Source organism: Pseudorca crassidens, chromosome 3 (genome assembly GCF_039906515.1).
Source record: "Pseudorca crassidens isolate mPseCra1 chromosome 3, mPseCra1.hap1, whole genome shotgun sequence".
Lineage (NCBI taxonomy): Eukaryota > Metazoa > Chordata > Mammalia > Artiodactyla > Delphinidae > Pseudorca > Pseudorca crassidens.
Genome location: NC_090298.1, coordinates 160,596,854 through 160,620,125, shown reverse-complemented (window position 1 = coordinate 160,620,125; position 23,272 = coordinate 160,596,854). Strand labels below are relative to the sequence as shown.

General features: G+C 57.5%; 2 protein-coding genes across 5 annotated transcripts in view; both read right to left on the bottom strand.

Annotated features, from left to right (window-relative positions):
* The window catches only part of KCNN1 (potassium calcium-activated channel subfamily N member 1), a 35,820-nt gene extending 25,451 nt beyond the window's left edge, over positions 1–10,369 (bottom strand). Inside the window, exons 1-2 of one of the 2 annotated variants that reach the window (XM_067733203.1) lie at positions 10,352–10,369; positions 4,767–4,886 (exon numbers count right to left, since the gene is read on the bottom strand). The gene's annotated coding sequence lies outside the window, so the exon portion shown is untranslated. Of the gene's footprint in view, positions 1–4,766; positions 4,887–6,633; positions 6,757–10,351 lie in introns of those variants that run through there. The other variant, XM_067733202.1, reaches the window with a different exon arrangement.
* A 3,145-nt stretch (positions 10,370–13,514) lies between these two features.
* Positions 13,515–22,913, bottom strand: CCDC124 (coiled-coil domain containing 124). Of its 3 annotated transcripts, none has more exons than XM_067733198.1 (5): positions 22,865–22,913; positions 18,727–18,896; positions 14,743–14,932; positions 14,081–14,195; positions 13,515–13,964 (listed from the first exon to the last, which is right to left on the bottom strand). In XM_067733198.1, exons 2-5 carry the CDS (start codon positions 18,883–18,885, stop codon positions 13,757–13,759), a joined length of 672 nt encoding a protein of 223 aa, XP_067589299.1. In that variant the 5' UTR covers positions 18,886–18,896; positions 22,865–22,913; the 3' UTR covers positions 13,515–13,756. The 3 variants fall into 3 exon arrangements, with proteins under 3 accessions (XP_067589299.1, XP_067589300.1, XP_067589301.1); XM_067733199.1 differs by lacking the exon at positions 22,865–22,913 and adding an exon at positions 22,592–22,828; XM_067733200.1 differs by lacking the exon at positions 22,865–22,913 and adding an exon at positions 19,915–20,069.
* Positions 22,914–23,272: the final 359 nt, after the last annotated feature.

The window sequence follows — 23,272 nt, the reverse complement described above, 5'->3', positions numbered from 1 at the left end:
CTGAGCTGAATGAATAAATGAGCGGACAGCTGCTTGGGCAGGGGGTAGTGTCCTGGGGCAGTGATGGTGGTGAGGCTGAGCACAGCCAGGTGATGGCCAGGGGTCAGCAGATGGGACTCCTGTTCCCTCCTCTCGAGAGCCTGTTCTTTCGCCCAGGCTGTCAGGGACACCCTGAAGAAGGCCTAGCCATGGTGACAGTGCACAGGTCTGTAATAGGTGGGAAGTAGAGGCCTGGGGACCACCCTGCTGTATCCACAGGGGCTCCAGGAGTGGGGTTGTGGGAACCCGAAAGGGATGCATTCTCAACCCTGCTCCAGCCTGCATCCCACTCATCCACTCACCAGCCCCCCATCCCAGGCCTCCTCAGACTCCCCTCAGCTCATTCCAGGCCTTTGCACTTGCTGTTCCCTTGCCTGAGCCACTGGGAGCTCTTTCTAAAGCACAACAGTGATGGAGCCACCCACATCTCTCTCAGGGTCTGGCACACATCCTTGTGCCGCATTCAATGCCCTGTCCCCTGACAGCCTGAGCCTGCCCCCGTATGGGTTCCTGCCCCACGAGAAGCATGCTCACCGTGCCTACGGGTGTCCCTGCAGCATCTGATGCTTTCTGAATTCAAGTCCAACAGGTAAACATCCAGAAATTCACAAAAGCATCGGCCACAGCCCCCAGAGGCTTCTCCAGCCCTCCCACCCTGCCCAGGCCCTGTAGGCTCTGCATCCACCTTCTCTCTCTGGAAACATCCCTATTTCCCTTTTGGGCTCACCTGCCCTGAGGAATCAGGGACCTTCTTCAAGGAGCTGACAGTCAATCTGGTGACCGTCTCCTCCTGCCCAAGTTGGCCATGCTATCTGCTTGAATCTCACCCCTCTGAGACAAGGCTGGCATTGGTGGACAAAGGTAGGGGGTGGATGAAAGTGAAGCTCTGGGTGGGATATACCCGAGTCTCCATTCTAGACAGCCTCTCAACAGCCCACAGTCAGCTGGAAGGGACCTGAGGAACATGCAAATGAACTTCAGCTGGGAGGCCCTCAGGACTCAGCCCCAGAAAATGACCTACAGACTGGTGAGGGGGTGGAGGCTAAACACAGAGCCCCTCCTCCAGGGGCCCAAGGGCTGGGCCACAAGTTCAGGGCAGTTGCCATGGGTCTGGGTGCAGGAGACCTGGGAGAACCTCCCAGGAACTGAAGGACCCAGAGGCAGTGGCCTGAGGAGGGGCAGACTGGCCACCTCCCCCCTCACCCCCAAGCTGCGCATTCACAGAAATCTCAGACCCATCCTGGGTCTAACCAATGACTGCCTGGAAGGAGGCAGGACCCTGAGTCCCCTGTGAGTGTGGGGATAGCAGAGTGGGGAAGGTATTCACTCACTCTCTCATTCATTCATTCATTCATTCATCCACCCATTCATTCACATACCCACTGAGCTCCTTCTCTAAGTCTGGCGCTGGGGATGCAGAGTCTGAGACAGATACAAACCTGCTCCTCTTTGAGCTGATCTTCTAGAGAAAGGGAACAAACCTCTCCACGTAAAGGACTACTAAGGCCTCCACACAAAAGCATTGGAAAAGGATCCCATGAAGTTGAGAAAAATAGGAATGGGGATGGGGAGCCTTTAACTACAGTGGTCAGGGAAGGCCTCTCGGAAAAGAGAACATTTGAAAGGGGCCAAGGGGCCACCCCGGAAGAGCTGGAAAAGGGTACACCTGGCAGAGGGCACTGCAAGGGCAAAGGTACTGAGGTGAGACAGATGAGGGTGTGCTGGAGGAAGAGAAGGGAGACCAGTGGGGCTGGAGAGAAGGAGTAAACAGGGTGGGGCGAGTCCCAGAGGCGGGCAGGGGTCCCACTCACAGGGCTGCGTGCAGGAGGGCTCTGAGCAGAGCGGAACTCCTGGAGGGTTAAGCCCCCTAGTGTCCTGTGAACTATGAGGGCAGGAAGGGGACAGGAAGGTCGGGGGGGGGGCGGGGGCAGCTGGGGCGGGCATCACAGAGGGCTTGTTCCTGGGTTCTCCAGTACAGGGACCTGGAGAAGCTTCATTTATTCTATCGGCATTTATTGAGCACCTCCTGTAGGCAGGGTTTGCACCCCAAGCGGGGGATACTTGTGGACAAAGTCACACAAAATCCCCCAAACTCACGGTTTCGGGCCAGTGGGCAAGATAAGACCTTGAATCAATAAATATATACAACTGGCCCTTGCAGATGGTTCACAGCGGAAATGAGGCCAGGGAGGGGTGGAAAGGGACTGTGCCTGGCATCCCCTGGTCCTCGCCGTGGGCAGCCCAGTGAGGAGCCCTCAGTCCCTACTCTGAAGGAGGAGGTGGCAGCCTGGGGGTGATACGCAGGCAGGGAATCGGCTTTGTCATTAGCACGGAGTTCCTGCAAGCAGCCGAGGTCTGGGAGACCCTGCCACATCCACCAGGGGACCTGCCCTGGGGCTGTCTTGTTCATTCAGCTGGCAGCGGCGTCGCTGCTCCAGACACTTAACTTCTCCTCCCTCCCTCCTCACTCTCGATCTGGAAGGCTCCAGACTAACTCTTCCCCCCCAGAGTCCCCCACATCCAATGGGACCCCAGGCCTGTCCACCTAAATTCGCTCCAGGCCACCCCTCTGTCCCCATCCCTACAGCCCCAGCCTTGGCATAAGCCCTGGGGCAAAGGCTCGATCGTCAAGCACAGCACTCTGCTGCATGGCTGTTCTGGTTTGAACAGTATCTCTCCCAGATTCCAGTTCATCCAGGACCTCAGAATGTGACCTTATTTCGCCACGTTATTGGTCTTTGAAAGATGTAGTTAAATTAAGGTGAGGTCATACTGGATTAGGGTGGGTGCTAATCCGATGACTGGTGTTCTTACAAGAAGACCACATGAGAAGACACAGACACACACACAGGGCAGAAGACCACGTGAAGACAGAGGCAGAGACTGGAGTGATGCAGCCACAATCCAAGGAACATCTGGTGCCACCAGAGGCTGGAAGAGGCTTCTCCCAGAGCCTTCAGAGGGAGTGTGGCCCCACCAACACCTGGATTTCAGACTGCTGGCCTCCGAAATGTGAGAGAATGTATTCCTGCTGTCTTAAGCCACCCAGGTTGTAGTCATTTATTACAGCAGCCCCTGGAAACTCATACAGTGGTCATGGACAACAGACTGTCCCTCTCTGAGCCTCAGTTTCCTCAGCAGGGCAACGAGGACCCTCCAAGGGCAGGGGGAGGGGCCAGGGAGCTAATCCCCATTAAACGTGCCAGGCATACTGTGATGGCTGACTGGATGCTCCCAGTTACTACTGGCCTGATCATGACCTGGACCATTTCAAAAGCTCCTTCCTGACCGCTCGGGCTCCAGTCCAGTCTCTGCTAGGCCCCCACAGGGATCTTTCCTTGCTAAAATATGATCATGTTGCTGCTAATTCCTAGTGCTCAGTGGCTCCCCGTGGCCTGCACGGCATCTGTATGGATAGATCCCTGGCATGGCTCCAATTGGCCACTGGCAAACTCCTATTCACCCTTCAAGACCCAGCTCAAAGAGCAAGAACACCTCCTCCAGGATGCCTTCCTAGATTTCCCCAGGCACAGTGAATCCCTCCTTCCCTCCCCATGGTCCCTCAGCATGAGGCAGAAACCTGGCCACAAACAGTTCATCCTCCATGGCCAGCTCAGTCCCAGAATCTGCCCACTCTTCTGTATCCCTGAGACCCCACCCTGGTCCTGGCCCAGCTGACTACTCAGATGCCCTTTTGGCCTCCCCTCTGGCCTTCTGTCACTTCCACTCCTGCCCCCAATAGTCCCTGTTCTCCACGGAAGCCACAGGGGCTTTTGAGAATCATAAATCAGACTATGTCTCTCCCCTGCTCACACACCCTCCATGGCTCCCCAGTGTTTTGCATTCCACTCCTTCACCTCAGCCCCTTCCTGCAGACACCCCTACCCTCACTTTCCTCCTTGCTCATTCTGTTCCAGCCACACCAGCCTCCTCACTGTTCCTCAGACATGCCAAGCTTCTTTCCACCTCAGGACCTTTGCACATGCTGTTCCCTCTGCCTGGTATGCCGCTCTCCCAGCTCTTGCCTGGCTGGCTACTCCTCCTCTTTCAGGTCTTAGCTCATGGTCAGCTCCCTGGAGAGGTCCCTCTGCCCAGCTACAGGAGCCTCCCCTATGCCCCAGTCATTCTCTAATACATCTCCATGTTTTATTTTCCTCCCAGCACATATCACAAGGGCATATTTGGCCCTGCCTCAGTCCTTGCTGTGTTCCCAGTGCCCAGTCCCGGGCCCGGCATACCATAACTGCTTAGTCTTTGTTGCTTGACTAAATGATCCCACACATCTGGGACTGACACTTCTGTCCTCTTCACATAGGCAGCTCACTGCCGACGCCAGAATGTCCATCAACATTTGCAGGAGAAAGAAGCAGCAAAGGAGCTGCTCCCCAAGGGTTGTCCCCAGGAAGTGAGGCCACGGGATCTGGGGTGGGGACCGTGGGGGTTAGGGTCCCTCCAACCCAGTTCAACTCCCTCCTTCTGGCTGTGTGACTCTGGGTGGATCACCGAGCCTCTCTGAGCAGGTTCCCCACCACCAGTGATCAAAGAAAGTGGACAGTGATTCTCCAGGGGGCTCTAGAATGCATAGTCATAATAATAATAATAATTATTAAATTATTAGTATTGTTTCAAAGGTTGGCACTTTTTTCTTACATCACCAGTTTTTCTATCCAACTCCTGGCCCCCTGCCCCTGACCCCCAAATGTGACCTGAGTTTGCGATTCACTCACCCTCCCTCGGGTGCAGGGGTCTTCCTGATGAGGCACCACCAAACGGCCTGTCCCCTTCAGTCCCGCTGGGCTACCACTTGGCTGGCAGGGGGTTGTGGCCGCTTTTCTTTCCCCCTTGACCTGTAAGGACCAGACATGGGTTGTGGGGTGAAGCAGGGCCCCAGGAGGGCAGGGGACGGACAGCTCCCAGACGGCCATGGTCTTTAGAACAGATCTACACTCTGACAAGCTGGGTTACCTTGTAAGTTTTAGGGAAACTCAGGATCAGTGGTGTTGTCTGTCCAGTGGAGCCCTGTTTCCTCCCGCATGCCCCTTGGTGAACCCCGGCTGATACGTTCCCCCCAGGCCCCCTCCCTGGAGGCCCCCCTCCTTCCCCTGACACTGAACGCTCTATCTGCCTTTCCTCATGCAGCTCCCTGTCTTCTTCCTCTCCCCCCCTCGCCCCCACCAATTCCTTCACCACAGGGAGAGCTGGGTGGGTGAGGCTAAGAGGGGCTGGTGTGAGGATAAAGGAGTCAGGAACCTCTGGCTTGCCTGGCTCTATTCTTGGCCGCCCCTAAGTCCTCCCCTTTCTGCAGCTGCCCTGGGAACTGTAGCTCCCTCACAGTATTCGCTGTCTATACAGGGCTGTCTCCAGAATCCCCATATGACCACAGTGCCCGTCTTGCCCTGGAGGAGAGGGCAGAAGGGGACACAGGGCAGCCCCATGGTGCAGAGGGGTGGGGGAGACCCCAGAATGGGACTGAAGGGAAAACTCAGCTGGCTGTGAACATCACAGCTGTCCTTTCTTTTGCCAGCGTCTGGGGTGGGAGCCAATGGCCGCCTGCATGGCTCAGGGGCTGCCTGTTCTAGCCAGGGGGACTTTGGAGTTGACTCTGGCCCTGGTAGGGCAGGGGGATGGTAGAAGGTCAACCAGCAGATGGGTGAATCAGACTGGACATTATTCTACGGGCTCACGATGCTCGGCCTGCCCATCTGGAATCCCCCCCACGTCCCAGGGATTTCCTTCAAGGTCTTGGGCTGGCTTGGGGAGAGGGGCTAGGGGGCACGAGGGACCTCGGAGCCAAAAGGAGGGAGCCAGGTGGTGGTGGTGGGGCTTCCCCATTCACTCCTGTCTGGGCCTCTAGCAGGGCGGAGAGACTTGGGGAGAGTGAGAGAAACCCTCCTCCAGTTCCAGGGTCCCCAGACAGGGCCCTCACACCTGTGGTTAAATGCAGGGAGCGGAGGACCCTAGAGCTGACACCATCCGCTGGGTTCTGAGGTTAGTGAGCCACAAACCCGGCTCTGCTCCTGCCCAGCTGCATGACCTTGGCTAAGTGCTAACCCTCCCTGGGCCTCTCTCCCTGTCAATGGGGGTGGGGGTAGGAGAAGAAGCTTAGGGAAGAGAGAAGAGCGTGAGCTCCAAAGGGCAGGCGCTCAAACGCACAGTAGGCTGGCAGGAGGGGGTTCCCTTCCACTCTGCAGCAAGGCCGGCCGGGGGAATCCCTGCCACACACTGGGAGAGAAAGGCCTGGCGGGGAGGGGGAGGTAATGGGGAGGGGCAGTGGGACCAGTCCTCCCCCCACCACACACACACACACGGAGGGCGGCGCGGGAGGGTGCCCATGTCTCCACCCTCTCCTCCGTGGGAGGATGTCTCCGCATCCCAAATTCCGGGAGCCAGAGCCCCCTTCTCCAGGGGTTGGGGGCCCTGGAGCTGACTCGGGGCTTGGTGTTGGGGGAGAATGGAAGGGGTTTCCTTCCCTCCCGCAGCTCCCCCTTTGAATTCCCCGACTCGGGCAAACCCAGACCTATACTCCCACCGAGGAGAAGGGGAGCGCCGCTGAGACCTCCACCCTGTAAACCCACCCCCCTACTGCCTACTCACCGGCCGGAGTCGGCCGCAGCAGCTGGAGCCCCCGCGCCTGGCCCGAGCGCGAAGACAAGTGCACCGCCGGGCAAGGGCGTGTGAGCCGGGAGGGTGTGCGCGCGCCGCCGCAGAGCTGACCCCCTCCCCGCCGTTCTGGGCCCCGCCCTGCCGCCCGGGGAGGGGGCGCCGACCGCGCAGAGGGAGAGGCAGCCGGAGGCTGCCACCGCGCGACCCCCTCCCCCGCCACGCTGCTCTAGAAGTGGGGGACGGGAATCCCCGTTCTGGTCTCGCGCAAGCCCCCTCCTCGCAGGGGCGTGCCAGCAAATCTCCTAGGATGCTCAAAGAGCCGGGAGGACCCTCTGCCGCCGCTACCCCGCGGCGCTCATTTCATAGATGGGGAAACTGAGACCCAGACTGGGGGAGCCTCTGGCCAAGGCCCAGAGACCCAGCAGCACAGAATACGGCTGCCCCCTCACTCTGGGGGCCTCTCCCGGGGTCCGGGGAAGGAGCAGAGGCCAGGGAGACAGAAGAAGGCAATTAACCTCCCCCCACACACATACCCTGAGTGGGCCTGGAGTTACAGGGGGAACCCGGGGGTTTCGAGCAGCTGGTGATATTGCCCGGACTGGAAGGTCCCAGTGAGGGAGGAGGGACCCGGGGTGGTCAGAAAACAAACCACAGAAAACTTCTCCGTGTTATTGTTGCATAGTGATATCCTGATATTCGCCCTCTTCCCGCACGATTCCGGGACCCCACCGAACATGAACCGCAGAGGCCTGGATGGCAGGGTTTGTGAAGGTCACTCTGCCAAATTAGAACAATGCGGCTCCCGAGGTCTGGGTCACTAGGGGATGGGACACTGAGTCTAGGGCTCAGCCCTCCAGTGACCTTGGCTCTGCCCAGGCCCCTCTCCGAGTCTATTTCTCGGAGTCTCTGGATTGGACAGCGCCCACCTCTGGGGTCCCTACAGCTCTCGGGAGTCTGTAGGGCTGCCGGCTACGTCTTCCTGGTCTCCTCCAGCTCTCCCCCTTACCTCGAGGAAGCGCGGCGCCCTCTCAGACCACTGTCTTCTCCCTCTTCGCCTTCTGCCCCCGTTGCTCCGCCCGCCCCGTCTCTGAAACAGCCCCCACCCCCTTCTGCCTTGGCCTGGGGTGAGGGGGCTTTCCTCTTGGGAGCCAGAAGGCTTCTACAAGCCTCCATCCTTTTTTTTGTTGTTGTTGTTTTCCCCTCTTTTCTTCCATTCATTCTAAAAATAGCCCTCCCCCTTCCCCACCCCTAGCATCTCGTGAAAGGTAATGCTCTCCCGGGCGGGGTCCTGAGGCGGGGATTCCGCGGTGCGGGCTGGGCTGGGGGAGGCGGACCGCGGGGCGGATGCGGGGGCGACTGGGAACGCTTTCTCCCCCCTCCCATTATGTGTGTAAGCCGCGCTCAGAGGGAGCCGCCAGCGTGACCGTGACCATGTGTGGAGGGAAAGAGAACAAAGCGGCAGGGGCCCTCTGGGGTCTGCATTGTGGAGGCAGAGAGGGGGAGGGCTGCGGGAACAGCGGGGACTCGACAGAGGAGGGGCCTCACCCAACACCTCCCTGGGGGTGGCTTCCAGCCCTTGGTGGGATGCTGAGGCCCGTGTGAGGGAGAGTCGCGAGCCAGTGGTGGCAGGGCACGCATCATTTGGGGTGTCCCCCGCCCTTGAACACCCACAATTGCCCCGTGGGTCCCCCAGAACGTCCCCTCCCAGTCCCGCAGCTCATGTGTCCCCAGTGTCTCCCCACAGTCCCTTCTCTGTGATGCAGCCACAGAATTCCATCCTCACCCATGTGACTGACTGGTCATGTCCTGCCCCACGTTACAGGCAATCTCCTGCTTGAACCAAGAGGAGGATCCTGACTCAGCCCGCTCCTGAAAAGGCCACGTGGTCCGGCCCCCACGTGGGGGCCCTTTACCCCAGCCTTTCAGCTGTCACCCTGTCCAGCCTCGGGGGCGTTTGCATCTGCTGTTCCTTCTTCCAGGATCACCCTTTCCTGGCTCTCCTCACCTCTTATTGTCTTTCAGAAGCCCGGTCCAATGTCACCTCCTGCCTAGAGTCGTTCCTTATCTGGCAACATCATCCTAGGTTACTGTCCTCATTCCCGGTGGGAGCGGGTCTGTTCACTTATTCACCTTCTGTTTCCCCCAGGGGAATGGGGGCCCCCGGTGCAACTTGGGCCTGGCTGATGAGAGGAGGGGGCCAACTCTGATCCAGCACCACCCCAGGAGCTACCCAGCTTCAAATAAAGGGATGGCATCACCCTCTGTCCAGTGAGCTGCCCCAGAAAGCACCCCTAGGACATGGCACAAAAGATGCAGGGCCTGATTCTGCAGGGGCACCGCCTAGGACATTGAAACTAAAAGCACAATCAGGGGCTCAAATGTTCCCCATCTGAGGACTGCTTAGCCCATTACCAGAATAACATGCCCCTGGGAAAAATGATCCATGGGGCCGAGTTTCTGGCCTGTTAAGCAGAAGCCAGGCGGGAGGTGCGGTGGGAAATAAATATGAAGAGCAAAGATGAGAAGTGGGGAGAGGGGGAGGCAGTGAGGGGCAGCCCAGCTCCAGGGGCTCTCAGGGGCTGACCTTTCCCCGTTATTAGCTTTCCCATAATGTTTTATGGTCTTATACTTTTTGAAACCAAAGGGGAGGATAAAAGGAAAATTGCTTTGCTGCTGGAGGGTACAAAAGCTCGGAGAGGGTGTGTGGCCCTAAGGGATGGAAAATGCAGCTGTCTGTGTTGAAAAATCAAGTACTCCCCCCAGTACTTGCCTCTATAAAATTACCCTCCAATGTTTTTCCGAGTATCTACTATATGCTTATGTGCCCAGAGATTGAGGGGGAGTCTGGAGTAGGAGCTTCTTGGGTCACAGGCTGAGAGTAAGGAGCCCAGGAAGTTCAGGGAGAAGGCGGTGATGGCAGCTGGCATGGGCGGGGACATTATGTCACCTCAGCAGGGCCAGGCCCCAAGGCAGAGGGTTTGGAGGGGCTATGGGGGGCGGGGGGGGGAGAGAGAGAGAGAGAGAGCACTAGTGCCCGCAGGAGGACCTGAAGGTGCTGTGGGAGACGTGCCTTTGAGCATTTCACTGCCTGGCCAGGACTCCACCTCAAGGTGGTGTTCGAAGCCAGGAGGATGGGAGATGGCATGGGAGGGCACCAGTATGCAGGGCTGTGGGGCACCAGGGAGGTGAGGGACAAAGGCATCATCTGACAGGTCCCAGTGGCTTTCAAAAAGCCTCAAGGGACAGGCTGGGGGGGGGGCGGGGGAGGGCAGTGAGGAGAGGGAAGTGGTCCGACCAAGATTAGGGCTGCCAGTAAAAACAGTGCACGGAATGAGACATACTTAAAAATTATTCATTGCTTAACTGAAAGTCAAGTTTAACTGGTGTGTCCTGTACCTTTTTTTTTTTTCTAAATCTGGAAATCTTAGACTTGGATTTCCTGGCTCAGCAAACCTGGGGTTTGCTTTGTCCTGAAGGTGTCCGTCCTCTCCCCCAGTCACCTCTACACCCCACCGTGTTCCCTTCAATAAGCTTCTCTTTGTTTCCCTCATACTGTCCGTGTCCTTTAACTGCTCCCCAACTTCCTCCTCCGTTCCTTCCTTTTCCTCTATTGTCCCCCTCCCTCTACTCTCTCCCTCATCACCCCCTCCTCCGATCTCCTCCGGTACCCCTCTCCCCACCACCCCCACCCTTTCCCGTTTCCCCCTACCTTCTTGGGCACCCACTCCGCCTCCTCTTTCCACCACAATCCTCCCCTATCCCACAGCCCCTCCCTCCACGCTCACCCCCTTCCCTAGCGCCCACCTTCTCCAGTCCTCCCCACACACCGCCCCCACCATCGATCCCTCAGGCGCACGAAGGGAAACCCCAGCCGCAGGCGCGGAGCCCCACGCAGGCGCAGAGCCGCCCGGCTTCCCCGAGGCTGCCGCCGCCCCCGCACTGCGGCGGGCGCGCCCGGTTGCCAAGGCGACGGCGAGGGCCGGAGCGGGAACCTGGGGAAGACCCCGCGCTCGCTCCCTCCCCAACCCAAGTCTCAGCGAAACCCACTCCAGTTTGATCCAGTTTCCCCGCCCCGCCCCCAGAGCGCACTGCGGCAGGTGAGGATTCCCTGGCCCACAGGGCGGGGGTCGGGCGAGGGTCCACGCATGCGTGCCGGGCGCGGCTTTCCCGCCCCGACTCGCGCACGACGGGAAAGCCCTGGCGCCTTTGAGACAACCCCCGCGCAGGCGCAGTGAGTGTCCGGCGTCCCCGTGGCACCGCCTGGTCGTCAAGGCAACGCGCGCGGGGAGGGCTGGGAGCGCACGGAACTCCCGTCTCACGCCCCCTCCCGCGCACTGCGGCGAAGCCGGGGATTCCCTGCTGCCTGCACGCATGCGCGAGCCTGGGATTCCGCGGGGATGAGGCCAGAAAGCGACAGAAGAGGATTTTCTTTGAAACAGAACAGTCGTTATTACCGTCGTCTTTATGTGTGAGGAATGAAGGCGGCCCTCTCAGCAGCTGTCCTAAGTTTTACCTTCATTCTCTGGCCTACCAGCCGTCCCCCTACAAGTCCCCAGCAGAGCTTGCCACGCGCAGCTCCGGTGCTCTTCCTACTTACTCTCTGCTCACACACCTGCCATGGCTCCCCGTCGCCCTGGGGCGAAGTCCCATTCATCGCCCCATTCTTCAGCGTGGTGTCCAAGGCCGTGCACGCTCCGCTGGCTTCTTCCCTCCAGTTCATCACCATTGGTCCCCGATCTTCCCTAATCGCCGGCCACAAATACCCCAACGTGGCCATGCAGGAGGTTCCTTTGCCAAGCTCTTCTTCAGTATCTGCCCTTCCTAGGTACCATCTCGTTGATTCTCGAGATGGCCTAGGATTAGATACTATTTCAGTCCTGTTTTATATAGGCAGAAACAGACTCAGACCCATTAAGGCCCTGGCCTAAGGCCCCCGGAGGTAAGAGGGGGAGCTCAAATGGCTCCACTTGTGGGGAGCCATCTGGGCTCCTCCACCCGTTATTCGGCTGACACCTCAAGCCCCAATTCCGGGCCCCACCTCCACCCCGCTGGCTCACCAACAGCCTGGGTGCTTCCTGGCTATGTGACACAGGCAGATGACTTAGTTTTCCCATCTAGAAAGAAGATCAATATAACACAGGGCTGTCCCCGGGGCTCCGTTAAATGACATTACCATGTGCTAGGCCAGGGCCCAGCATCCAGTGGATGCTTCTCACAGCATCTCACAGTGGATTCTTCTCACAGTCCTCTCTGGGGAGGATTCAGCTCGTTGGCACCCCCTGTAGGGCTCCTTCTGTCTGTCTCACTTCCCTCAACCTCCACGGGGTCTTCCTGGGGTCCATCCTAGATCCCTCACATGCCCCCTAGTCCTTGTCTCAGAGTTGGTTCCTGGGGAAATCCCCAAACTAAGCCAGCGCTCAATATATGTTGGTTCGGGCTTCCCTGGTGGCGCAGTGGTTGAGAGTCCGCCTGCTGATGCAGGGGACGTGGGTTCGTGCCCCGGTGTAGGAAGATCCCACATGCCGCGGAGCGGCTGGGCCTGTGAGCCATGGCCGCGAAGCCTGCGTGTCCGGAGCCTGTGCTCCACAGCGGTAGAGGCCACGACAGTGAGGGGCCCACGTACCGCAAAAAAAAAAAAAAAAAAAAAATATATATATATATATATATATGTTGGTTAGTTTTTATGTCAGCTACCATTGTTTCAGGTACCTGCCATACTGCACTTCAGCTGTACCCAATTATTAATGGCACGTCCCCCCGCCCACCCTTGAACAGGAGTTGTGACCTCCTGGCCTTTGCATGTGTGGTTCCTTCAGCCTTTTCTGTCCCTTGTCTGTGTGGAAAACTCCCATCCTTCAAGGCCCTCCCTCCATGAAGACTTTTACCTCCCTACTTCTGGGCAGAGCCTGGCTCCCTTAGGCTCAGCCGTGATCCCACAGAGTTGGGGACATCTGTGAGGATCTGCATCCGAGACTTGACACCTGGGAGAATAGAGTTCTTGGCATAGGCCTGAGAGGGAACAAGTCTGCTGTGTTGGAGAAGTTGGGAACAAGGAGATAGTGGGGACAGAGCTGGGGGGCTGGTGGAGAGTGAGGGGGATAGGGGCCAGAGGTGCAGGGGCAGGCTTGTGAGTGCAGGGAGGGTGTCACTTGGATGGGAGCCCATAGCGGTGACCTGGTAAATGCGTGGACCCCGCCCCAGACACTTGGGCCCATCTCCCAGCTACCCTTCCTCCCTACTGACTCCCTGAGGCCAACTAAGCTGTAGGAAGCCAGAACTAAGTTGAGCTCTCACCCAGCCCTTCCCAGATATTCGGCCTCCGATGGGATACTCCTTTCTACCCGGATCCACCTGCCCACTCCAGCCTCCAGGCCCTTGCCTGCCCAGTGCCCTGCCTCTGCGACGGAAACTGACTCATCTTCCACTAAGGCCTGCTCTAAAGAAATCCTCCATCAGGAAGCCTGCCCTGTTATTCCAAATGCCTCCCGTGTTGGAATAACAGCAGAACAGCCTGCATCTCCTGACCCCAAGCACAGTATGTGACCTGGCTGCTGACTCTGAACCAGAATCTCAGGGTGCCAACAACTCGCCTCCAGCTCTCCTCTGGTTCCGCCTCTGAAGTGCTGTGTGACCTGGAGCCAGTGCCTTAACCTCTCTGTGCTACCCCTAGCAAGGCTTCCAGGGGATGATGGTACAGATCTCTCACTGAATAACTGGCGCAGCCAGGAGCCGAGCACAGCTCTCAGCTAGCCTGCTAGGACAGGAGCGCGGTTGGGGGCCCCTGTCTTCTCTGGCCGTGGCCTGTGCATTCCACCTCATTCCAGCCCTTCTTTCCCACCACCCACCCAGTCACGTAGACTTCAGGTGCACACTCTGCCTCACTGACTGCCTTTATTGGGCACTCAGCCCCAGGGCACTGGCGCGTGCGGGAAGGGCGAGGGGTGTCACTGGAGCAGGGACCCTCGGGCGGAAGGTGTGGCCAGTGATGCCTCCTGGCCCCCAGGACACGCGCTGTGGCCCCCAGACATCTCTGTAACCCTCGGAGCTGACCCAGCGGAAGGGCGTGTGGGGTCGTGACCCTGGCCGCCACGGGGCGTCTCCCGCAGTTCCAGGCTCACTTGGGGGTATTGAAGGGCACGGCGCGCTGATTCATGGGGTTGTCCGGCGAACGCAGCCACTCCTTCTTGAGCATCTGCTTCAGCTGTGACAGCCGCATGTTGGGGTTTTCTTGCTTGAGCCGCGGTAGCTGCGCCTCCTCGAAGGCAGTGAATGCCGCCCGCATTCTGCGCTCAGGGTGTCTGTCTGCCGCCTCCTCCGCCACGCTGGTAAAGGCGCAGGCGTCAAGGGGGGCTGGGGCGTGGCCCGCCCCGCCCCCAGAGTCTCAAGCTCCCCTCTGGGCCCCAAGCCCCACCCCAAAGACCTAGGCCCTGCCCCGTACCTGAGCACTGCGATGGCATCCTCGATGGTGCGCGCCTCCACGCTGCCCTCCTCCAGCAAGCGGCGGTTCACATTCTCCTCCAACGGCACTTCCAAGTGGCTCTTGGCTTTCTCGGCTGGGGGCGGTAGCGACCGGGGGACAGAGACATACCAGAAACAGAGAGAAATAAGCAGAGACGCAGAGTTCCATGGAGATGAGAGACACCATAGGGGAAGAAGTAGGGGAGAAAGGGAGGGAGGCAGGCAGGCAGAGAAGGATGCGGGAGAATGGAAACGCAACTTGAGCTCCCCGCCCAGTCCTACCTTCGGGATGGGCCAGTCTTGCCCGCCCAGTCCCCAAACTAACTTCCCGGCAGCCCACCACTCAGGAGGCACCTCATACGTGGCTGCTGTCTCCTCACCTCGGGGCACCACATCAGCTGTGGGGACCCCGGGGAGCACAGGCCAGGGTCAGGTGCAGAGTAATTACACACCTGTGTGCCTATGGCGTCCGTGCTCAGAGCCAGGCCTGCCGAGACACCGCCCACCCACCCTTCACCTTGCAGAGCCCAGGCAGCTTCTCTGGAGGTGGGGAGTGGGGTCTGGACTCAGTCCAGGGGGTAGGCCCACTGCCTACTGTTTATCAGGTAAAAGGGCAGCTCCAGAGTGGGCCGAGGCCCTCACCTGGGTCCGGGGCTTCCTTGTGCTGATAGTCTCGGCGGAGCGTCTCCTCAATCTGGGCGCGGGTGACCTTGCTGGAGGTGGCCACTCGCGGGGCCTTGATGCCCTTAAGCCTTGAGTCCTCCTCCTCCAGCAGCCGCTGTGCCTCCTTCTTGCGCTCCAGCTGCTCCAGGCGCCGCTTCTCCTTCTCCTCCTGGGGGATTGGGAGTCAGGAGTGGACCCCGTCCCATGGGGTCCAGTTTCCATCTCAACCAGTGTGGATGGAGGCCTTGCTGTGTGCTAGACCCCATGATGGGCGTAGGGGACACGGATGGGAGCACGATGAGCCTACCTGGGGGCTCCCATCCTATATGACTAGGGAACAACAGGGAACCTTGGCCAAGGCAGTGGGTGGGTGGCTCCTGAAGAAAAAGTGACACCTGGGCTGGAGGAGGAGCCAGCCAGGAAAAGAGCTGGGGAAGAGGAGAGTCCTTAGTGGTGGGAATGGTGGGTGCAAAGGTCCTGAGGCAGGAACCACCTAGCATGACAGAGGAACAGCACAGAGGCTGGTGTGGCTGGAGGGAGGAGGGGAAGTGTGGAGGACGAAGACGTGGGGAGGGCAGAGGTGGTACCATGGGGAGCCTCAAGGGCATGGGGAGGGGTTTGTACTGGATTCCAAAGGTGACAGGAGCCACTGGGGTCTGGACCCATTTGCCAGCTGGGACAGCGCTTCTGGCTTTATAGCCAGGAGCCCTTGGGAGGCACCATCGAAGTGTTCCCAGCTGAGCGTCACAGGGGCTGGGACTGATCCCACCTTGACTCCCCAGGGAGGCCTGGATGCCAGCTGGTCGAGGGGACATGTGGCCTGTAGGACTTGTCCTTGGTCGCTGCCCCTCCACTACTACAGGGACAGAGCGAGGTTCTGGTTCCTTTGTAGTGCAGTGTGGCTGTGTGGCCGTAGGCTTGGAATATTCTGCCGCCTCCCGCCCAGCACTCCCAAAGGGCCCTGCACTGCAGGCACTCCCACCTGCCCACTCACTGCCTGCAACTCTGCCATCTGTCCGCCAGGCCTCAGGGACAGTCCCTACAGCTGCAGTGTCCCCCATGACAGGGCTAACTGCCCCAGAAAAAGAGGTTCCTGAGGACACGTACTGGGCCTCTGACCTCCAACCTGCCTGCCTGATAGGAAAAAAGCCGGGGGGGGGTTGGGGGGACGGGGAGGGTGGTGGTTAAAGATCAAGGCTGTTTGGGCACAGCTGCGAGGATCCCATGTCTGTGGTCAGACACCTGGGGTAGGGCCATCGTGCTCTGAGTCTCAGTTTCCCCATCGGTCAGGGGTAATGTCCTCCTGAGGCTCCCCGACCACTGCATAGTGCGTGTACAGCCCACATTCACCCTGTCCACAGCACGGCCTTGCCTCAGGGCCTTTGCACTAGCTGTTCTGCCCTGCTGGAGCACCACTGCCAGCTTCCTTTCCTGATTAACTCTGGCTCATCCTGAGCTCCTGGCTCTCTGTCCTTCTGCTCTACCACATGGCTCTTTCCTGTGTTCCACAAAGCCCTGTTTTCTAGTCTTCCGGTTATCTGATTAGTCCCTGAGGCAGGAGGCAGGCCCTGGCCCAGCACACAGTAGGTGCTTAAGTAGTGTGCTGGATGAATGAGTGAATGAATTCCAGAAGGCTCCAATCTCAGGAAGGACATGCAGAATGGGGCCATTAGTCTCTAGGGACATGGGACTGAGGCGGGAACATGAGCGGTTATACTTTGACGTTCGGCAGACTTTTTTGAAAAAGACGCTCGCAGTTTTTTATAAAGGCCAGTTAGCAATTGGCAGCATCTGGTGATGGGTGAAGGATGAGGCTGCGGCAGAATATTCTGCAGCCATCAAGAATGAGCCTCATAAGTAACTGAGATGGAACCCAGAGAGTCAGGTGCTCATTGCCGAGTTGCTTAATATGGAACAAATGGAAACGAAATGCCAACCTCTGGGCGGGCCGATGAATTACGGCCCAGCCCAAGGCTGATGGCTGGCGGCTGGCAGAAATCTGGCTGTGTGACCCCATTTAACGGAGGGCATGGCCTTTAGGGTATGGCATTGGGTGAGAAGAGCCTTTGGTGTCACATGGGCGGGAGATGCTCGTTTTCTTTTAGTGTTTTGGAACAAACGTGGATTTGTTTCTTTTTCATAAAAACAGTATCTTTTTAAAGCAGCTGTCACGTAAGGAAAGAAAGAGGGACCGGGTGTGCTGTGTAGACTGTGGGCCCCCCTCACCCATCAGCAGGAAGAGGGATAAACAAAACCCAGAAAACCACCCCATGGGGAGGGAGAACCATCAACAGCTCCAGGTAAGACACTCGGGGGGGGGGGGGTCCCTGGTGGTCTAGTGGTTAGGATTTGGCGCTTTCACTGCTGTGGCCCAGGTTCAATCCCTGCAGCACAGCCGAAAAAAAAAAAAGGAAAACACTCAGGCAGGGGGACTGCCTGGGAGGGGCATGGGGGCTGGGAATGTTCTAGAGAGCAGGGGTTGGCAAACTCTGGCCCTCCACCTGTTTTGGTAAAGTTTTAGCCTATTTGCATATGGTGGCTTTGTGCTACAGCGACAGGGTCGAGTAGCTTTGAGAGCCTGTCTGGCCCCTATTGCCTGTCGGACCTCTGCCCTGTGCGTTCTTCCAGGTGTGTGCTACACAGGGGAGTGGACAGGCAAATGCTCCCCGGGCCACACCCCTGGGGCATGGACGCTTGCAAGGCTATTAGTCAAACCTCATCACAAACCAGACAGCCTGGCTCCAGCCCGGCTCCAGCCCAGCTCCAGCCCCTCCTCACAGCCCTGTGACCTGGACTTCCTGTCTTGTCTGTGCCTCAGTTTCCTCATTTAGAGGATGGGGATGACACCAAGGCCCAAGATGCAGGCCTGGGGAGGGCTCCTGGGGCCCTGGGCTGGGCTGCTGCCACTCCCGGACTGTGGAAAGGTCTCTGGCTTTTCTGTCTAGATAATGGATCCTTGGCAGACATTAGTTTTCCTTTTGGGTTTTCAACTTTCCTATATTGTCAAAATGTTGACAGTCAAAAAGGAAATTTAAAGACCTCCATGGACCCAGTGCAACATTGAGGGCGCTGAGGGGAGGGAACCAGTGATATTCAATTCCGACTAAAAACAAGGCAGGATCCAGTCCTGCACAGAAAGACAATGGGAAAAACTCACAAAAGTGCCCAGGCGCCCCCTGAACTGGGCATGCAGGGACGGTGTGTCACCACTGCTATTCCAGAACCTTTAACAGTCCCAGCTGGAGCCTATCACCAGCCCAGGGGACTAGAAGAGGCTAAGAATGGTTTCTGGTGCCACCTACTGGGCCAAGAGGGTCAGCATCAGCCCTGAACCACTCCAGACACCAATTAAGCACCCACTCACTGTGTGTGTGGCACTGCGGGCCCCGCAGGAGACGGCCAACCATCCTGGCCCTCTTTTGTGTTCTTATAAACACCTGGAAATGCCTCCAGGCCCCAGGTCAGCAGGTCTGAAACAGGATCTATCAGCATGTGTCAGCCTCGGCACTGCTGACGTCAGGCTGGCTCACTCTGCTGTGGGGCCATCCTGTGCGCTGCCAGGTGTTGAGCAGTATCCTGGGCCTCTGCCCACCAGATGCCAGTAGCACCCTCCAGCTGCCAGTTGTGACAACCAAAAATGTCTCCAGATGTTGCCAAGTGTCCCCTGGGTGCGGAATCGCTCCAGAGTGAGGTTGTGCCAGTCTAGACCAGCCCTGGCATCACACGAAGGAGAGAGACAAGCTCGTGGAGGGCTTGCCATTTCCTAAACGTGCCAAGTCCTGGCCACCCCAGGGCTTTTGCACGAGACTTTGCCTCTGTTTCTGTCTCCCTTCTTGCCCTTGCTCCATGTCCAATGACTCCTCACCCTTCAGGCCAAAGACCCAGGGGCCTCTCACCGCCTTCTACTGTGTTGACCGCCCACCTTGCCCATGGGTGGGGCGTGGGAGCCCAGGGCCCACCCACCTTGCGCTGCTCCTTCCTCATGACGTGTTTGTCCTCATCCTTCCAGTAGGCATCCTCCAACTCCTTCTGCTTCTTGGCATCAGCTGCTGCCTTGGCCTCAGCCCTCCGTGCCCGGGCCGCTGCCGATTTAGTGTTCTCGCCCTGGAACTTCTTGGGCATCCCTCAGAACGCTGTGAGTGGAGGGCAGGGGCCAGTGACTCTGGGGCATCCACCCTTGGCAGCCCCAGACTCACGCCCCCCTTGGGGCCTCAGTAGCTCTGTCTATAAAACAAGGGCTTTATTTATTAATCTCTCTTTAAAAAAAAAAATCTACTGAGGTGAATTTTACATAATACAAAATGAACCATCTTAAAGTGCACAGTTCAGTGGTATTTAGCACATTCACAGTGTTGTGCAACCGTCCCCTCTGTCTAGCTCCAGAACATTTCCATCACCCCCAGAGGAGACCCGTCCCCATGAGCAGTCCCTCCCCCACCTCCCTCCCCCAGCAACCACTCATCTAATTTCTGTCTCTGTTGATTTCCCTATTCTGGACTTCTTTCGCTCAGCATCATGTTTTCGAGGTTCATCCATGTTTGAACATCTGTCAGAGCTTCATTCCTTTTTATGTCTGACTAATATTCCATTGTACGGATGGGCCACATTTTGTTTATCCATCTGTCCATGATGGACACGTGGGTTGTTTCTACTTTTCAGCTCTTACAAGTCATGTTGCTCTAGATCCCTGCGGGCCAGTCTGTGTGTGGACCCTCCCACTCTGCCGGCTATGAGGCCTCAGTGTCCCGGCCCCACAGCCCTGAGGCCGAATTCCCCTCGCCCTGGGTAAGCAGCTGCCATGAACTGTTCCCAGTGATCCAGCCCAGGCTCACACAGCCAGGAGATTTTAGAACAATCGTAAAGCTGTTGTCCAGCTGGTCTGTGTGAGTCCCATACTGGGTGCTGGGGAAATGATGACACCAAATGGGAGGTGCCACCCTCCCCACACCCAGTCCCCTACTAAGCATTTTATATGGCCCAACTACATTGAATGTTCTCAAAGCCTTAAACACAGGGACTGTCCTTATTCCCTTTCGAAGGTGGGGAAGTCAAGGTACCTGGCTAAGTTGCACAGGGCTGAGCCTGGAGTCTCACCTCTAAAGCCTGCCTTTCAGGTGAGGAAGGGAAGACAAGAAATTAAGATCACCCCACCTCCAGAGTGCTGACTGAGGACACAAGCACTGTGTGGTCAGGACAAGCCTTCAGCTCTCCAGGCCTCAGTTTTCCTCATCTGGGAAATGGGCTGATGTCCATCACTCCTGGTTGTCCTCTCCCCACTGAGAATCTCCAGCTCAGTCCCTTGCTGAACCTTAGAGAAGTAGGCCCAGCATCGAGAATGATGGGGAAGGAATGTGGGGGCCATCCTGACTCAGGACCACCAGGCAACCCCCCCCCACCAACCTCCTAGCTGTGTGGCTTATGGGGGAGGGGGCTCCCATCATCTGAGAAGTAGGGTTGATTCCAGTCCCTCCCTGCACAGGATGCAAGAGCTGCCATGGCAGGGCTGGATATGCCAGCCTGATCCTGTACTTCTCCCAGCTGCTCCTGGGCCCCCTGAATCAAGCAGTCATTACTGAGCATCTACAATGTACCCAACAGAAAACCTCACCTGGATTCCCCAGAAGAGCACTAAGAAGTGGGTGGGGGTCACAGTCTAAGTGTCAGGTGAGGAAACTCCCCACATGCCACCTCTCCCTCCATCTCCCCCTCACTCTCTCAGCAGCAGCCACACCAACCTCCTTGCCTTTTTTCAAGCCTACCTGTTCAAGCCTACATGTTCCTACCTCAGGGCCTTTGCACTTGCCCTGCCCACCACTTTTGCTCCTCTTTTTACCCAGTTAATTCCTATGTAAACTTCAGGGCTCAGCTCAGGTGTTGCCACCTCCAGGAAGCCTTCCCTGACACACCCCCTGACTCTCAGACCATAAACTTCTCTCTGAGGTACTTGTTTAGCTTGCTATCTATGTTCATCTATAGGATTATTCAACAAATGTCCATCTTCCCCACCAGGCTGGGAGCTCTATGAGGGCAGGGCTGGGACTGCTTCAGTCAGTGCCCTGCAGAGTAGGGGCTCAAAAAATGTTTTGCGCAAATGAATGAACAAGCATCTATTTCCAGGGTTCCCTCAGTATTTACTTCACACTCTGTGTTGTGTCCAAACTCAGCTTCTCACTTCTCTTCCCACTCACTTCCCTCTCCAGCCTCTGAGCCTTTGCTCTTGCTATGCCTTCACCCGACACACCCTCCTCTGTCCCTTCTTCCTGTGAAAACCTGCCCACTCACAGAGACTCAGCCCCAGCATCTCCTCCTCCTCGTGTTGCTTAAGACCCCCAATTCCATCCCAAAGCCTGACAGGGCTTTTCTGACCCCCTCTTCAGGCCAGGACTGAATATTTATGTCCCTCCAAAATTTATATGTCGAAGCCCTAACCCTCAATATGACTGTATTTAGAGACAGGGCTGGGACTTCCCTGGTGGCGCAGTGGTTAAGAATCCGCCTGCCAATGCGGGGACACGGGTTCGATCCCTGGTCCGGGAAGATCCCTCTTAGATGCTGCAGAGCAACTAAGCCTGTGCACCACAGCTACTGAGCCTGTGCTCTAGAGCCCGCGAGCCACAACTACTGAGCCCGCGCACCACAACTACTGAAGCCTGTGCGCCTAGTGCCTGTGCTCCACAACGAGAGGCCACCACAATGAGAAGCCCGCACACCACAACGAACAGTAGCCCCCGCTCGCCACAACTAGTGAAAGCTCACGCACAGCAACGAAGACCCAATGCAGCCAAAATATAAATTAACTAATTTAAAAAAATGGTACCTTATCCTTTAAAAAAAAAAAGAGAGACAGGGCCGGTGAGGAGGTGATAAAGGTTAAATGAGGTCTTAAGAGTGGGGCCCTAATCTAGTAGAGCTGCTGTCCCTATAAGAAGAGAAAAAGTCACCAGAGCTTGCTCTCTCCACCATGTGAGGACACAGTGAGAAGGTGCGCATCTTCAAGTCCGGAGGAAAGCCTGCATCTGGAACCAAACTGGCTGGCACCCTGATCTTAGACTTCCCAGCCTCCACAATTGTGAGCAAATAAATCTGTTGTTTAAGCCACCCAGTCAGTGGTATTTTGTTATGGCAGCCAGAGCTAATACAGACAGCTTTTCTCCTCTGTTTGATAAACACTCACACACATACACTTTGTCATTCAGTAAACACGCACTGTACACCTAGTATGTGTGGGATGCTGGGGAAAGAGGCAGTGCTCATGGGCTTCCTGACAGAATGGGACTCCCAGGCTTGTTGGGAGATAGACAATAAGAGTGGTAACTCCAGATCAGAGCTGTAATGGGGCCATATGGACGCTGAGGAAGTCGGGAGAGGGGCTTCTGACCCAGCCTGGGGAGGGATGGGGAGGGGGTGTCAAAGGGCTTCCTGGAGGAGACATCAAAGGAAAGACTTAATTAAGGGAGTGGGGAGATCCAAGCCCCCAGGGGTGTGGGGGAGGCAGGCTGGGAAGGGGATTTGTATTCCAGGGTATGGGAAGGTGCACAGGACGTCAGAGCCCTCTGGGGTTGGTAAGGAGGTGAACTGGAGGATTGAGACAGAAGCATGGAGCTCAAACAGGGGGTCTAAGGAGTGGCTTTGGCTAAGCAGTGGGTACACTTGGGGAGAATCAAGACCTTCGTGGTTGATTGGATGTGAAAGTAAGAAAGAGAATAAAAGATGAAACTCAACGCTGCCTCCTCCAAGAAGTCCTCCCGCTACCCCTTCTAGGCTCCCCCAGCCCGTCGTCCCTCTCCCCAGCCCTGATCCCATTGCAAGAGGCCAGGGACGTCCATACCCAGCTCTGTCACCCCCAGGCCTGTAAGCTGCCCAGGAGCAGGACCGGAGATAGGTGGCCTCGAGCACGACGCTGTCCCTCTGGGTCTCAATCGTCCGCTCCGGGAAATGGGCATCGCCCCAGCGGGAGCCCTGGAGACGGTGGTCAAAAGCGCCTCCGTCTCCGAGCACCCCATCTCCAGCCCTCCCGGGGAGGTGGTCCCAGGCCCAGCAGCCCCGCTGGGCCCACCCGCACCCCGCCCCCCGGCTCCACCCGCGCCGCTGCCGCTCCTACCTCCTTCCCCCGGCGCCGGCCCGGTCGCACCTCCGTGACGTCACCGCAGGGCTTGCGCGCTGGGCCCCAGGGGGGCGCGTGCTGATTACGTCTCGGCTCCGTCGCCATCTTGGTAGAGGAGATGCTGCTTTGGTCTCCAAGCCAAGGGCGTTAGCCGTTTCTTTTTGTCTTCAAGAGAATATTTTATAAACCCTCATCCCTTGCGCTCACTTCATATGTTAGCTAGTCAGGAGAGGAGAGCAGAAACTACAATCTGGACCATTGTCTCTACAAAGATGGCCGTTGCCCAGATGAAAAATGGAGTCCTCGGTTTCACATGTGGGTCTGGCGGCGTCAGTCAGGAGTTGCTTGGCCGCTAGGGCGCGCCAGAACCCGCGGTCCGCGAGTGGTGAGTAGACGCGCTTCGTC

What these genes read in the sequence shown, in the direction of transcription:
- CCDC124 (XM_067733198.1), bottom strand. Translation starts at nt 18,885, where the DNA reads ATGCCCAAGAAGTTCCAGGGCGAGAACACTAAATCGGCAGCGGCCCGG. An exon ending in CAAGGAAGCCCCGGACCCAG is followed by an intron (nt 14,196 to 14,742) that starts GTGAGGGCCTCG and finishes TACCGCCCCCAG; the next exon opens with CCGAGAAAGCCAAGAGCCAC. An exon ending in GATGCCATCGCAGTGCTCAG is followed by an intron (nt 13,965 to 14,080) that starts GTACGGGGCAGG and finishes CGCCTTTACCAG; the next exon opens with CGTGGCGGAGGAGGCGGCAG.